Here is a 17,033-nt window from a genome sequence, read left to right as displayed (position 1 = left end):
GGAAATGGAACAGCGCAACGTCTCAACCGCTGTTGTCCACTCCAACTGCCCGGATGGGTGAATGACCGCTTTTCTTGGAAATGATATACGTTTTCCTCTGATCTAAATTCCGTTAAAAAGTTTCATTCTTCATTATAGATCAATGGACAAAGTTTATGCCATAAAACGAGCGTTTAAGAATGACCCAAGCACGAATGGCTGTGGCTTTGGGAGCCTCGTGAGCATTGGCGCATTTCGCTAACACTTAGACAGCATGTTATCGGGTGTATCGACGATAAGGCGACGTAGCGCGCGCACGCGACCAGTGCCGCGGTACCCTCCGGCGCAAGAGCCGCGCTTCGCCAGCCCGTCTACCTCGCCTCGATAAACATTATACAATACAACTTACCGGCGATTGTTTTGTAAACTGACCTGTTGTGACAAGGATTGCTTTTACTTTGACTTGTGCGGTTGAACAGAAGCAAAGTAGCTGTTTATGTAAGTAAATTATGATTATATATATCAAATTTACCGATACATTTGTAAAAAATTGTAATCTTACATTTACCTATAACCTATTTGAATGTTTAAAAAAATCTCTACCTAAACAAATTATCTATAACAGATTATTAAGGAATAACTACTTACATTTCACATCCTGGTTGTATTAAATAAAAACAAAATTAGCTTTATCTAAGAGGGTCACAAATAGTTTCATTTAACGTCTTAATGTAGTGTTTATTTTTGTTTGACAACATGAAATCGCAGCGTGACCTATTCCATGATGCGGCGCGCTCCGACGCCGACTGCGTGCACCCAACCGAAGCAATCTCTGCGTATATTTTCTCCTGACCTTTCTAATTTCTCTTAGCCAATAGGTATATCATTATCTGCTATGAAAAGAAAACTATAAAACACAAAGTTGTTTACTTATAATGCCATTGTAACGTTGTTTATATTCCCGCTCGAACTGCAGTTGATCAATTCTTATTAGCAAAACAGCTGTTCAGACTTTGTAAAAAAAACATGACGGCGATTTGCAGTTTGTTGCTGACATTTAACTAAGAAGGTCATTTGAACCCTTTCGTCTTATAGAACTGATAGGTTTTTAATAAACCCCTTCTTTCTTAGAATTAGATACAATGCTAGAAGTTAACGCATCAGTGTTCAAAAGGAATTAATTATTCCAAATGTAACATTTAGGTACCGATTGAAGCAATATTCCCGTGTTTAGCGTTAGGTATTTTTTAGAGATAAGTATTGAGGTCACCTTAGAGTCCGAAGTAATATTATATAATATTTAAAATAAAATAGCATTATATAGCTTACTTAAGGGATAAGTCTGCCTTTGTACCTACCTGCCTCTTAAATTCCCAATGTACAAAATACAAAAAGCTCTTCACAACTGGCGGAGATTTTATGCGGAAAAAATAAACAAAAGCTAAAATCGCTAGTAACAAATCCTCAATTCCTCATACGTTAGCTTATAGCGTCAAGCGGGTAAAACATAGAGGTACGAATAAAATAAGAAAAATGTTTTATGTAAGACAAATATATGCTCACATACTGAAGCTCACAGTCACATTGGAGTGGTGGGACTTAATTCAATTTAATATACCTATCAATTTAAGATACTCCGGCCGCTCCGAAGTAGAGAGTAGAGAAGCAGAGTGGTCTTTACCATTATGTAAACTATTGAGGGACTCGCTTAACGACAACAACAATAACACCAACAACAACAAAACAACAACAAAAACATTCAACCAACATTCCGCCCGTAGAGCTGCTTTCCGTGAGCATTTACTGTGGCCGACACACTATCCACAGATATAAAACTACTCGACAACATTAGGTCTTAACTCTTCGTCCAGCGAGTATATATAGCGTCCGCGACCTATTTGATTGGGCTCAATCATACATAAATATCTAATACCTATTCAAAAACATTACCCTCCTTTCTTCGCTTGTCGGGTAAAAATAGATGCTAGCGAGTAGCGCTCAATTCGAACTCTTTCGCGACTCTATCTGATGACATGATCCATTATTAAAAAATATGAAAATGTAAAACGGCTGGTCCGATTTGTTAAAGTGGTTCTCGCCTAACTGCTTAAAGCTGCCGGAGGTCGTGGGTTATCATTTTTGGAGTACTTATACCTAGTCTTTCTTTTTCTTATAAAGATTTTATTTTTCCATTTTTAGTTTTATGTTTTATGAGCGACGCAGTATTCTGCGACTCGTCCCTACGAAGCAGTCGTAAAAGGACGAGTCGGTAGAAGGAGGTCAAACGCACCAAGCTATAATTAACAAATAATTACCTATTTTACTTACATCCATGGTACCTAGACAGATTTATAGATTATATTCATAGACCTTTATCAATTATCATAATTAGATCAATCTAACCTCAGTAACCAGCCATGTCTGCCAATGCAAAACTTAACATTGGATACACGAAATAGAGCATGGAGTTTCGTCCACCATTACTTATAGAATAATAGAAAAAAATGTTTCTTTAGACCGTAAAGCATCGAAACGAAACAAGCTTGTTGAACGGACGTACGTTTTATATGTGCTACTCCAATCGCTGTCCGAGCGTAAAAGCAGTCCAATATTCAAACGAACCAATCATTTAAATATTTCGCTCTCAGAAATTCCGTAACTTGCGACTGTGACGGATCTACAATTCTACAGTAACACAGAGCGTTTGTCTCGACTCCGCCAAACATGCAATAGGAATACACGGTCAGAGGTCGAGCACAATTGCCGGAGACAGCCCATTATTCAGTTTCAAGTATCAAGTTCCTTGGGATCTTAAATAAAAATATGCAACATTTAGGTACTGACGCCATCAATTTTATCAACTGATATCGAGATTAGTTAAGATTAATTCGTTAGACTAGGTATATTAAGTAGGTACCTTTAGGTACTTTACATTCAAACTGAACGTCCCGTCTAGTACCTATCCTTGAGCCTGAAGGGTCGCGTCGATTTCACCAAACCGCGTTTCACCGTTAAGGGTCAAACAGAAAACTGTGTTACGTCTTTCCTGTAGACATACACAAGAGAGAAAAATGTACAGTTCGCGCGAACACACTAGTTTTCTCTCCTGTGGGCAATAGTTAACAGCTTGTGGGCATGTAAGTAATGATTTTATCATATAGTTCTCTAAATAAAAGGAGGACCTTTTCACGTGGATAAGGGTTAAATAAGAAAATTAACCTTTATAGCCCTTAACTCTTGTGTATGTCTACAGGAAAGACGTAACACAGTTTTCTGTTTGACCCTTAAAAAATGTTCGTAACATTGTAAATGCGATCTTAAATCTTATGTAGGTATGCCGAATCGACCATGCTATGTGTGAAAACTCGACACGACAATCTTTTATATATTTATTAGATTAGATTGGAATTACATTTTCAGCGCTCTATTTAGGTCTTTAGTAGTACCTATTTGTAGTTATAGCTCAGTTAGGCTAACACCAAAATTGTATTGTGTCGTTGAGATAAAATAATAAGTAGGCTTAATAAAAAATATTAACATTACAAAAATAAGCCTATAACTTGTTATAAATAACAAGTTTTAGGATTATTTTTAGAATAGCGGTATTCCAAAAATAATCATTCATCATTTAATTTATTCATAAAAACAAAGTCATTTGTTAAATATGGTCTATAAAATGTCGCTTATTATTACTCTATTTCCTATTTTGGTTAGTTGTTGTTGTTTTGTTTACCAAATATAATCCGGTACTATGCTTAATAAATAATGCTTTATTACTTTTTGGTAACTATTAGATTATTACGCTTCATATAGGTACCGAATTATAACGTGCCCAGGAGGAACCCGCAAGATTTTAACAGTGTATAGTGACTAATTCCTGATTCGGACTGGATTGAGTCTAGTTTCAGATTAAGTTACAACTTATCAATTTAGGTAATATCTACTTTTCCAGCGACTCGCGGTCCCACGCTGCGTCGGCGCCGCTCCCGCTTTTTATGGCAAATAACCGTTAGCAGCCGTGTGCCATAACAAGACCAACTTTCGTTGATAACTGGAACGTCGTGAACTATCGACAAATTTGACTTATAAGCACTCAGTTGCTTTTAAAACCGGTTTTAGCTTCGCTTGACCTACACCGGGTCAATCAAACATTAAACGATTATTAATTCAATTGCTTAGGTGTTTATGCATTATATTTGCACTTTCCCATGTTCTCGTTATTGATACCGAAATTATTTTACTCGTAACTGTGTTCTTGATGGAGTTTTACAAAAGTTTAAAAAAAGATTATTAGGACAAACATTACCTAGATTAATCATTAACGTAACGTAAAGCAGAAAGTTACATTCTAGTTCATCTTTACAGAAGGTTACAACTTCGCGTCTGTACAATGGCGATGAAAGAATGGCTACAACGGCTGCCCCCGCCGCGCTCGCTGCTCGCGCTGCTGCTGGCCACGGCTGGCTTCAGCGGGCGGCTGTTCGCCTCGCATGTCACCAATTCGCCCACGCTCGTCGTCGACACCTGCCACGCTCTGTGCCGCCTGGTGGGGCTCATCACCACGCTCATCGCCTACAAGGTACGCGTTATCTGCTGGAATTTAGCGGGCGGTTGTTTGCCTCGCACGTCACCAATTCGCCCGCGTCGTCGATACCTGCCACGCGCTGTGCAAAAATCTCCGAAATTTCAGGAAAAAATCCCAGGAAAAGGGGAAATGTTAATTTTGAAAGTGGAAAATTACTATTCCTATAGGCACGAAAATTTTAAAAGTTTCCAAAATGTTTCCGAGTTGGCACTTGAAAATATACCATTCGAGCTAAAGAGACGCAACGCAGATAACAAACGCCCAATCCTCGATATTCGCGTAGCGACAATTAGATTTGAATTAGATTAAAACAAAGTGTCATGCATGCCCTGTCTTTATGCCTATCGCCATAAATACTACGTAATTGTACCAAATATATTTTTCTTGTTTGACATTTATTTACGTGCAATTTTTTACAATACTTGTGCTGATAAAAGCAGCAGCGGGCAGGTAATTTAGATAGGTACTACGTAGGTACTTGTTTATCGTGAAGGAGGTAGAAACGCACTTAGCTCCTGATGTGTAATTATTTTAATACCAATTTAATTTTATGATGATGATGTGTCGCCGCAACGATCAAATTACATATAGCATTTATAACGGGCGTGACATAATTGCTTGCATTTAGTAGGTAACAAAGCATAAAGTATTGAATAAGCCATTGTTTCAATCCAAGCGACCGATTGGCACCGGTCAGCGGAGGTATGTAGGGTACCCACATTCACGACCATTGTGCCTACTTAAAAAAACATTTTGCCGAACACAAAATAACAGAAATGTTAGGTGTATTGTATACGCGATAGATATGGATGAATTATTTATTACAAGACGTTTTCCCGAAAAAAAACCTGAAACCACCTGAAAAATAAAAATTACCTGAACCAACGGCATAGGATTTTACCATCATGCTTTTTACAGTAAGTAGGTAAATTTATACATGATGTTTACGGGTCCCCGCGGAGCTATTCGTCTCCACAATTTTAGGGTTCCGTAGTCAACTACATACATGTCCTGTATTTCCGTCCGAGGCTTTGTTCCGAAATCGTTAGTAAGCTAGAAACAGACCAATCCCTTTTCTGACGGGTTTTCTGTGGCTAGAAAGCTGTAATTTGAGAGAGCAAATAATAATATTATTTATAAGTCAATTCGAAAAAGTGGTAAAAGTAGGGTGTAACAATAATTTCTTTTTGTATTTTTTATTATACCGTCTCTCGACTACGGAACTCAAAATAGAAGAAACATATAAGGGCATACGATGCCATTTCTCCCATAGAACATCTCCCAAGCAATACCCTTCACCCATCTTCCTAACTTAAGACATGTGTGGTACAGTCGCTGGTTAAAATGAAACTGCCTCTGTTTCAATCAACTTTTGGTAGGAAAATAATGTGAGTTGACATTGTCAGTTCTCGCGCGCCGACGAGAACGCTGGGCGCGAGGGCAAGCTGCGGAACACGTTCGGCTGGGCGCGTATCGAGGTGGTGGGCCGGCTCTCCGTGCACGTGCTATTCGCCTCCTTCGCGTTCGCGCTCGTCGTCAACGCGCTGCAGCTCGGCGTGCACTCCTCGCACGTGCAGCCGCCAAGGTACGAACCATCAGTACCGTCTTTACCATATAATAAGGGCACACGGGGCCCGTGCCCAGGGCCCCCATCCTCAGGGGGCCCCGAAGAACAGACAGTAACAGTATGCTTAAAGAAGATCATAGTAGAAGAATATTAGTTTAATTAGCTTTCTTTACTATTCAAAAGGGTCCCGAATTCTTATGTGCCCAAGGGCCCCAGCATAGTATAAAACAGCGCTGCAAACCGTCCTTCTTAGATATCTTGCGGAAAGAGAAGAGTCGTAGAATGTATTGGACCCCATACATATCACGACTCATCTCTTTCCGCAGGGACTATAATTAGTCGTACACACAAAGACAAATCTTGTTCCCGAATGATAAGGATAATGGAGCCTAATTTGTAATTGTTACTTTACACTGAGAGCTATTACACAATCTAAACCCAAACCATTAAACCTTTAAACTTGAAACGTAAGAAAGGATTTTTGTATATTCAACCCGTAAGTACCTACTTATATAATATGCACTTTCTAGTCGGTTACAAACACACACACACAAACACTTGTATGTTTTAATTACTTACAAAAATAAAATGTGTTTTATTACATAGGTTCCCGCGCGTCATTGTCGCCACAGCTGTTATAGGACTGTTGCTGCATGCGTTGAACTACATGCTACTTGCCGGTGAGTTTTAAAGCTCTACTTTTACTTTCACTGAGCCTCTTTACAGGTGCAAACTTAACTGGTAACCCAGCAGTAGGACGTCCATCTCTCATGAGTTTCTCCGAGCTTGTACGAATCATTTTTTGACCGCCCTTTTTTGGTGAAGAAAATTTTAAATTAATCCGCGAAAAAATACAAAGTTGTATGTGCAGTGAAACCCGCTTTTAGGCCAATGGAAAAAAGGAAGGCCTAGCCCAATCTCTCTGGAGCTAAATTTAAGTGATATTGACTAATAATTTGACGGTTATCGATGTTATACCAACACCGGCGGATTATTGACTTACGCTTGCGATAAGTCCAATGCCGATATCTTTCCAGTTGCCAACAATGATAAGCGCTGTCTCGAGAGCAGCTTAAATGTTTGTTCATTGTAGTTGAGAGGCAAAGGGATAGCTAGTACCCTGGCCATAGTTCATCCGTCAAGGTATACAAGGTGATTTTTTAATAACCTATGCAATATTACGATGATATTTTACATCGTATTGCATCGTAGGTCATGCTGAGTAACTTTTATTATGAGTCCAACCCCAAATTGCGAAATAAAATTATCTCTCCCATAGAAAAATCCCAACGTCAAACCAATGAAAAGGGTCTAGCCGTGTTTGTATGGGGCATCGGCCCCAGAAGCCAAATTGATTGCCGTTTTGCCAATTTATTAGGCCAGATGTAAGATGCTATTTCACCAAAAAAATAACCCTAAAATGCTGCAGGTTTTTGAGAAAATTAAAAAAAAAGAAATTTGGTTTTCATTTTTTTTTATCTAAACTACCGAACCGATTTTTTTGTAACTTATACACATTATGTAAGTAATCTAGATGTATTATTTAAAAAAAAATGGAGTTTCAAATATCCTTATAACTAGTAATATTTTCACTTTTAATTTTTCAAAAATTTTTTTTTTATATTTCCGAAATAGGGACACCCACCAATTTTGGGTATTTTATGTATAAATTAATGTTCTATAACATATATTTTTTTCAAAAATATTCATTTGGCTCAACAGGGTAAAAATACCGTATGTATTTATGTAATGTATGAACAGACACAACCGGGAGAACTCCCCGTCCCATATCGACCGCCGCGCCTCTCTGTACGAATTTGAATTTCGAACGTAACAAATTGCTAAAATAGACTATAATATAGTCTATAATAGCCGCATACAGCCAATAATAATAATATTATTATTATTGGCTGTATGCGGCTTGGTTGTCGTCGCGTCACGAAATTAAAAAACCGGCCAAGTGCGATTAGGACTCGCGTTTCTAGGGTTCTGTACATAATTTCGACTCACGCTTGACTGCACATTTCTAATAGGTTTTCCTGTCATCTATAGGTAAAGAACTATTTCGAGTATTTTTTTCAAAATTTTAAGACCCAGTAGTTTCGGAATTAAAGGGGGGAATGGTTATTTTTTGGCTATTTTCTTAAATAACTTCGAACCTATGTATTTTAAAATTATATAAAAATATGTCCATCTTTGGGTCACGAATTTACATATGTGTACCACATTTCGACTTAATTGGTCCAGTAGTTTCCGAGAAAATAGGCTGTGACAGACGGACAGACAGACAGACGCAAGAGTGATCCTATAAGAGCTTACGTTTTCCTCTAAGGACAGCGGGCTTTTTTCTATATAATCAATCGCATATTCTCGAAGCCGTTTGCAGATATTGCTAAGAACGTATAGTTAGACCGTAAAAAGTCTGCAGCGATGTTGATAGCCCACGCAGTGCAAGTGTCATTTTAAACGTCAAACTTCTATGAAATTATGACGTATACTTAACACTTACACTGCGTGGGCTATCAAATCCGCTGCAGACTTTGTTTGGTGCGACTTTAGTAATGTAACGATCTTGGAGATTTTGAAAATATTTTGTGTATAATCTCCTTTTTTTCCATTGCAAGATCAATATCAACGCAGCTCATATTAAAACGGAACTTTTTAGTGAGCCGCGTTTCCCGCCTTTTTATTTTTTAATTTCGTGACGCGACGACAAGCAAGCCGCATACAGCCAATAATAATATAGTCCATTTTAGCAATTTGTTACGTTCGAAATTCAAATTCGTACAGAGCGGCGCGGTGGTCGATATGGGACCGGGAGTTCTCCTGGTTGTGTGAGTTGTGTCTGTTCATACATTACATACATACATACGGTATTTTTACCCTGTTGAGCCAAATGAATATTTTTGAAAAAAATATATGTTATAGAACATTAATTTATACATATAACACCCAAAATTGGTGGGTGTCCCTATTTCGGAAATATAAAAAAAAAATTTTTGAAAAATTAAAAGTGAAAATATTATTAGTTATAAGGATATTTGAAACTCCATTTTTTTTTAATAATTCATCTAGATTACTTACATAATGTGTATAAGTTACAAAAAAATCAGTTCAGTAGTTTAGATAAAAAAAAATTAAAACCAAATTTCTTTTTTTTTTATTTTCTCAAAAACCTGCAGCATTTTAGGGTTATTTTTTGGTGAAATAGCATCTTACATCTGGCCTAATAAATTGGCAAAACGGCAATCAATTTGGCTTCTGGGGCCGATGCCCCATACAAACACGGCTAGACCCTTTATGATACAAAAATTTATTGTTATTTTTATTTATTTTATTGCATGTTTAAGAAAAGCATACCTGTATACATGTCGTACATACCTCGGCGTGATAAGGTGTTGCCGGCCTCATAACCACTGGCCTCACTACGTTCGGCCGTCTATTCTATCCGGCCCGCAACCCCTTACTTTACGCTTCTGTAGTTAGGTTAGGTACATACCTAGCAGTCTTTAGTTATGTTATAAATGAATTATCGACGTGGAAGGGACTGAAGTAGGTAGGTACCTATTATTCGTGGAAATAAAGTTATTTAATGTATACTCTTACCTATCGATAAAATTTAGAACGTCATGAATGATTAAGTAGGTACCTAATCAATGACGGAAATCAAAACACTTCAATTTTATACTATGTGAGAGTGTTATTATGTTTTAGACAAACATATTTTTAGATTAATTAAACTGGTTTTTTTATATTATGCTAAACTTAGGTATGTCATGACGTATCCGACGCGAGTAATCTTCCATAGAAATAATGACAAATAGTTCGTATTTCAATAAATTATTTAAATAATAAAATGTAGTAGGTACCTATTTACTTTATGATAGACTCTGATAGACTCGAGGATAGGCCAATGATAATGGTACCATCTTTTCGAGCAATGTAGGTACTGAACTACATAATTGACTTTGACAATATTCCTTTATTTCAAATTCTCTTTGGTAAGGTCCATTGTAGCCTAGCTACCGGAATCAGCTTATTTTTCCTGTGACAGGTCGCGAGTTGAGCTACAGCCGGCGCCTGAGCATGACGGAGAGCGGCGGTGTGGTGCTGAAGCAGGGCGTCGGCGAGCCGGTCCTAGCGCACGCGCCCACTGACATCGCCAGTAAGTGAACTCGCGAGAATCATAGAAAATGAACAAATGGCACAATTTACTTTTTTACGAAATCCATCAACTTTTGAGTTATTTAGACTCAGAATCACAAGTAGGTACTATTGAATGAGACAAAGAAAAACACTGTCCCTAGTTTTCCATTCAAATTTGTTAGGGGGCTATTTTTGAATTTCGACCGCTCGATATTCTGACGATCTACACTTACTACTCGTACAAATGTATGTGAAAATGCGTCACTGAACTAAAAAAAATGTCTTTTTTTCTTTTTAAATCGATAGTCCTCGTGATTCTGAGTAGAAATAAATAACCCACACGGGTTGATGGATTTTCGACAAAAGGTAAACGGTACAGTTTTAAGTGAAAATACCCGAATAATCCGAATATGATGTGCTGTTCCCAGTGGCGGATTTACCACTAGGCTGAGTAGGCGGAAGCTGCTGCTGCTGCGGCTGATTATAGGGGCGGCAAATTTGGCTCAAAAAATATTATACCTGAATTTTGCGGTTCCTCTATTTTTTGTAAAATTTAAATAAGGGTAGAAACGGCCCATATAAATCGGTATTTAGAATAATGACGTCACTGCTATATGCATTTTAATATGACTATGGTGTGTTTTACTAGAAAATTAAACGCCTCTGATTGGAAAGTACTTTAAAAAGCGAGGTGGATAGGGGCGACAAAATCTGCATAGCCTAGTGGCGGAAAATCTCTAAATCCGCCACTGGCTGTTCCCCTAAATCCTAATAATGTATGTCGTTTCGCAGGCAGTTTGTTCGTGATGGGCGCCGGGCTCACGTTGGAGTGGGAGGGACACGCGGCAGGCATCGTCGATCCCGCACTCTCTGCTATCGCCGCCATTGTGCTTGTTTGCTTCAACTATCCTTTCAGTAAGACTCATTCGTTGTACAACTCTTATAGTCTAACAAAGTCATCTATGTAATTTAGATTTTGCAGTACACTTATTAAGTAGGTACCTAATAAGTATTTTACGCACAATCCTAGGCTTTTTATCTCGTGATTTAAATTAAAACAACTTCCGAGGGTTGACTGCTAAATCTATACACCGTACACCGTACTCTACCGTAAACCGTAGAGGTACCCAACGTTTTTTGCGAAAACAACTGCCAGCTAGAAGTTTAGATAACTCAGCGAGGCAGCTTATTGTATCTACTTATATTTTTCGTCAATTTTGCAACTGTAGATATATGTATACAATTTACCTAAATTTTTTTTTTATCAAGCAGCAACGTCTGCGAACAATGCTATTAAGCTTAGAATAAAATTTAAAACTGGAAAATTTTCCTATAGTAAAATTTTCCCTGGTTGTTTTAGTGCGTTCAGCGGGCATGATCCTATTACAAACCGTGCCAGAGGGTCTGGGCGCGTGCGAGCTGAAGGCGGCGGCGCTGCGCGTGCCGGGCGTGCTGGCCATCCACGAGCTGCACGTGTGGCAGCTGCACCGCGACCACGTCGTGGCCACCGCGCACGTCGCCTACTCCTCCACACAGGTGAGTCCCGTCCGGACGCTGCACGTCTTTTGGTCCTTAGTGAATTTCTTTGGCACATGACGCCTGCTCCTCGTCAAAGGCACCAGGCTTACTGTTAGCAAGCGGTTTCTTTAATTAATTTATAAGATGCCCGCCTCCGGCGAACTTCGGTATTCGCGGGAGGACCTCTGATCCAACAAAATCTGCAGCAGATGTTATGAATAGATTATTCCGATACTTTCATTAGCTGAGGTGACAGGTCTACTGTACGAGTATCCTATGAGTACAGTAAAATGTACCTACATCAATATTCCATTTTTCATAAACATGGTTTATGACAAGTAAACCATCAGCAAGCAATTTTCAGCAAGTAATTTTATCATTTCTTTCATTTTGCTGGATGTAAAATGTAGGTATATAATATATATTTTCCTTTTATGTTATTTCCACAACCACCGCGTATAAGAATTTTGCGTTTCCCCCATCTCTTCTCGACAACATAGCAATATCATAAATTGTATGACGTGATGTGTGGAAATTATTTGAGCCCCGCCAACGCTTCAACGCTTCAATGGCGTAAAAATTGTAAAGCAAAACAAAAATTCCTTTATATTCAAATTAAGCGTGTAACAGATTTCATTATTTGACGTGTATTCCGGATAATTGAACAGAACTGTGAATTGACGCGCTTGAGACCAAAACGAATGCGTTTTGCATGCCTTGTGAATACCACCAACCTGAACAGATTGTCGTCATCGTTACAATACAGACTGTAGGTATATTATATATTCAGATTAGGTATAATATAAATTAAATTACGCCTAATAACTAAAGCCTGACAAAATTCTATTTAGCTCTGAAGATACGTGTCGCTACAAACAGGTTAAAAATACAAGCTTCAATTCAAATGTGGCGTTCCAGGTCTAAAGGGTCCTTCTGTTCCGTGTCCCTTCTGGGACCCTTCTCTGTTGGAAAGCCACAAATATCAGTACCATCATGTAGGTAGGCCAGGTACACAATCCTTCGTGCATAGGTACCTTGGCTTATTTTGATGTAAATTCTTTGTTATTTGTTTGTTATATTGATTTATAACAAACAAAAGGAATTGGGAGGGACTTGTTGCTAGGCAGAGTGATGGCAGGTGGACTAAAATGTTAACATAATGGTGGCCGTTTTTGCATGAAAGAAGCGCCTGGCGTCCGTTGGCTCGTTGGGTGGACGACATCCGGAAAATTGCGGGTCACTTCTGGATGAGATTAGCTCAGGACCGGAACAATTAAGTGGCGTACTACAAGAGAGGCCTATGCTCAGCAGTGGGAGATAAAGGGCTGATATGATGATGGTGATGATATATTGATTTAGTTCTGTCGTTTTCAGGACTACTTGAAGACGTCAGCGCTCGTGTGCGATGTGTTCAAGCGGCACGGCATAGGTCTGGTCACGCTGCAGCCAGAGTTCATGCTGACTCAGCTCGTCGGTGAGTCCTACAGATATTATGTTGACGAAGTCACGTGAAATCTCTTCCATACAAACGTAGTCCCCATTCTCTTGCCTCGATATTGACATTATCGAAAATAATATTAGCCCAGTTAGGTTATGCCCCTTTGGATTATTATAAGACTTAGCAGCAAAAACAAATGTCATACAAATCTTTAAAAGTTCGTCGTCTACTATTGTAAATTTTTCTATTTTTTGTTTAATTTTCAGGCACAGAGGAGGAGCAGAAAGCACTAATACAATTGGCAAATGACGCGTGCGGCAACCCCTGCGCGAAGGAATGCATCGGGCCGCGCTGCTGCCAGCCGCCTCCGAAACCTAAAGTCGCGCGGGTGTGAGCAGCCATTGCAGCTGAATGTTTCTTGCCATAGCTTCGTACCAAAAATCAAAGCACCAGTGTCACATTAGCTTATCGACGAACGAAAACATTGCATGAAAACACACCGTATCCAAATATCATTATTTCCCTTTTGAGTTGAAAGGTCGTTATCCAGCCGTTGTTTTCGTAAATACGGCAATTCTTGTGATTGAAAAGCGAGAGCGAAAACAACGAGACGGCAGTTAAAGCCTTTATTGGCAATATTTCATTTCTCCTAGCATTTTCTACTGTTTCAGAGCCCGGGGTCTGTTTTTCTCCAAATGAATACGACGACAAGGCAATAAGCCAGACTAAGTATTAAATTGCTGAATTCACTAGAGCTGTTACTTTGATTCTTGGTAATGAATAGGTAGATAGTTTAATCGATTAAGCTATTTTCTTATACATGTACATATAGTAATTAAATTAAGTAATAAGTAAGTGAATTAGGTACTGTAAATTCAGTCAGTGTTTATAATCTATAAAAAGATTTAAACACGAGATAGGCACAACCAAAGAAAGTCCATTGAACTGCAGTTGAAAACGAAGTTTCTATACGAGGCTTAGGCGAGCCTGCGTTCTGCCAGTAGTAGGTACCAGTGCGGGTGAAAGTGAGTGATGAATGAAAACATAGTTCGCGCCGCGGCATTACTAGTTTACGGTTTGCTGCATACACGTTACAAATGACAGTCGGGTAGGTAATTAGGTTTATTATAGCGTCGTCACGATCGTTCCGCCATTATTTTAAAGTTAGCAAGTTGCTAGTCATATAACTAGCCACAAAACTCTTTGTATATCTTTAATATTCAGTTCCTGCATCTTATTGAAGATGACTCCCAAAACTACGACAAAATCATTTTGAGAAACGGCTAAGGTTAGTCAGTACTTATTTTCTGATTTGTGGTTGAGGTAAGTGCGCCTATAGGGGCAACTGACCGTAACCTAGCAAAAAGTTGTTGCTTCCCAACTTAACGTACTCTTCCCAGAGAGAAAGCTCGGTCAAGATGGAAGAGCCTTGTCCCTAATATAGACGCACATGCCCCGACTGACCTTAATACTGATAAAACATGAATATGATGCTCAAATTTAATGAAAGTAATAACCTCCACATTTAATAACGTTCAAAGTAAGCCATTCATCATTCACAGGTAGGTACTATGTAAAAATATTCAACAATAACAGTGTTTGTTCGTTTTATTACTCATCATCAGACAACTGTATGTTATGAATATTATGACAGACACCTGTGGAGAAGTTGTTACTGTGAAGTAGGTACAGTCAAGGTATTATATAAAGAAAAGATTTTCTCACTAAAGTGTCATTCTATGGAACCTGCTAACTATGTAAACAAAAGTCACTAGTAAATTCATCAATTCATACAGAGACAATTTTAATATGGCGGTTTATTTACAATTACATAATTAGCAAGTTCCATAGAATGACACTCTCTTATAATGTATGGGAATATAGTTAAAAGCCGTGTATAGGTACATTTTTTGGGACCTTGTCCGTGTCGATGTCGCAGTAAGATAGATATAGCCGTTATATAGTTATAACCCTAGGGATATAATTATATGACGTAACATAGTTATACGAAAGCGATTCATTACTATCTTACTAGGTATATAACTATAATACGGCTTTAGTTTAGTGATATAGTTATATTACTGGATTAAGTTTAGTGAAATAATTGTAAGTTGGAGTGCAGTGGTGCGGCGGAGGTATAGTTATATCCCTAGGGATATAGTTATATGCCGTATAGTACGTAACTACGTATTATAATCATATTCCTAGTAAGATAGTAATTGTAGGAATTAGGAGTGCGGCAGTGTGGCGGAGGTTTAGTTATATCCCTAGGGATATAGTTATATGCCGTATTATATTTATATTCCTAGTAAGATAACTATTGTATATATTTTCATGCTGCTATTTTTAAGGGTTTATGAGGCATTGCGATCGATTCACGAAAGCTGGCGCGAGATTTGACAGAATTTCAATGAAAATAGCTGTCACTCAGTAGAAATCTCGCGCCAGCTTTCGTGAATCGACCTATACTTTTACGTAATATTGCTAAAAAGTATTATACGGCATATAACTATATCCCTAGGGATATAACTATACCTCCGCCGCACCGCTGCACACCTACAATTATTTCACTAAACTTAATCCAGTAATATAACCATATCACTAAACTTAATCCAGTAATATAACTATATCACTAAACTAAAGCCGTATTATAGTTATATACCTAGTAAGATAGTAATGAATCGCTTTCGTATAACTATGTTACGTCATATAATTATATCCCTAGGGTTATAACTATATAACGGCTATATCTATCTTACTGCGACATCGATATTTAATACCTTGACTGTATAGTGCAGAGAACGTATCACAGGTATTTAGGTACCTCATAATACAAGGGTTAAGTATTTATTCTTGATTTCACTCAAAAATTGAGGTAAAATAATCGTGATTTATGGAATCCGAAGTTAAAATCATGTAAAAATCGGAATAGAAATTATACGAGTAGTATGACACATTCTTTTTGTACAGAATTATTACTAAACGTAAAAGATATAATGTGAAAATGTAACTTTATTCCTAGTGCCAATATGTACCCTATCACTTTCAACCCGCTTTCAAAAATAATTAATAATCTATATTCAGAGCAAAAATTACATGAATAAATACAAATGAGCCGTGGGAGATTTACAAAATAAGCTGTGATGTTCCTCGACAGTATTAGGATAACTAATTATGTAGAGTAATTAGTGAAGAAGGTAAGTAACTTACCCGGCTACTAGGCTAGGGTAATTAGAGTAATAACCTAACGTAAGCGGTAAGTTAAATTGTAAGAATTTTGTGTACAAAATTTGTTGAAAAATTGTTAAAAATAAATTTAAGTGAGTTTTAATGATGCTGTTTATTATTTATGCTCCTACTACTCTTAAGGCAAAAAATATCAGTAAGGGGTCATCCTTAATTACATCACACGTTTAGGGGGAGGGAGGGGTCAAGAAAATGTGACATATTGTGACATGGGGGAGGGGGGAGACACAAACTTTGTGACGTCACTTTAACTTCATCAGTAACCGAAAATTTATTTAAATTATTTTATTCGCTGTACATTTAAATAACAAGTTATTAAAACGATAATCGTTTTTATTAGTGTCCGACCGAAGGTTCGGTTTCGGTTTCGGTTTCGGCCAGTTTCGGCCAAAATATCATGTTTCGGCTGTAGTTTCGGTTTGGGCCAAATAACGGCCGAACCTTTCGGCCGGGCCGAAACTTACGAATTGGTACTTCGTACTATGAAACTAAACATGTGACAAAGATCTAAAGTTGGGGAACAAGTAGGACAACAATATTAATATACTGATTTA

At 38.1% G+C, this 17,033-nt stretch overlaps 1 protein-coding gene across 1 annotated transcript; it reads left to right on the top strand.

The window, feature by feature from the left end:
• Window positions 1-277: 277 nt before the first annotated feature.
• On the top strand, window positions 278-15,582 carry LOC134666609 (proton-coupled zinc antiporter SLC30A1). The gene is made up of 9 exons (XM_063523823.1): window positions 278-481; window positions 4,345-4,558; window positions 5,971-6,149; window positions 6,738-6,811; window positions 10,186-10,296; window positions 11,070-11,192; window positions 11,638-11,813; window positions 13,170-13,269; window positions 13,500-15,582. Exons 2-9 carry the CDS (start codon window positions 4,370-4,372, stop codon window positions 13,625-13,627), a joined length of 1,080 nt encoding a protein of 359 aa, XP_063379893.1. The 5' UTR covers window positions 278-481; window positions 4,345-4,369; the 3' UTR covers window positions 13,628-15,582.
• Window positions 15,583-17,033: the final 1,451 nt, after the last annotated feature.

The sequence above is a fragment of the Cydia fagiglandana genome, chromosome 8 (genome assembly GCF_963556715.1).
Source record: "Cydia fagiglandana chromosome 8, ilCydFagi1.1, whole genome shotgun sequence".
Classification (NCBI taxonomy): Eukaryota; Metazoa; Arthropoda; class Insecta; order Lepidoptera; family Tortricidae; genus Cydia; species Cydia fagiglandana.
The sequence above is the reverse complement of the archived record's forward strand: the minus strand, read 5'-3'. Positions and strand labels throughout refer to the sequence as shown.

Excerpts from the sequence above, each read along its gene's own strand:
- LOC134666609 (XM_063523823.1), top strand. The coding sequence starts at position 4,370 with ATGGCGATGAAAGAATGGCTACAACGGCTGCCCCCGCCGCGCTCGCTG. Across the intron at positions 6,150-6,737 it reads TCGCACGTGCAGCCGCCAAG|GTTCCCGCGCGTCATTGTCG; the intron begins GTACGAACCATC and ends TTTATTACATAG. Across the intron at positions 10,297-11,069 it reads CGCGCCCACTGACATCGCCA|GCAGTTTGTTCGTGATGGGC; the intron begins GTAAGTGAACTC and ends GTCGTTTCGCAG.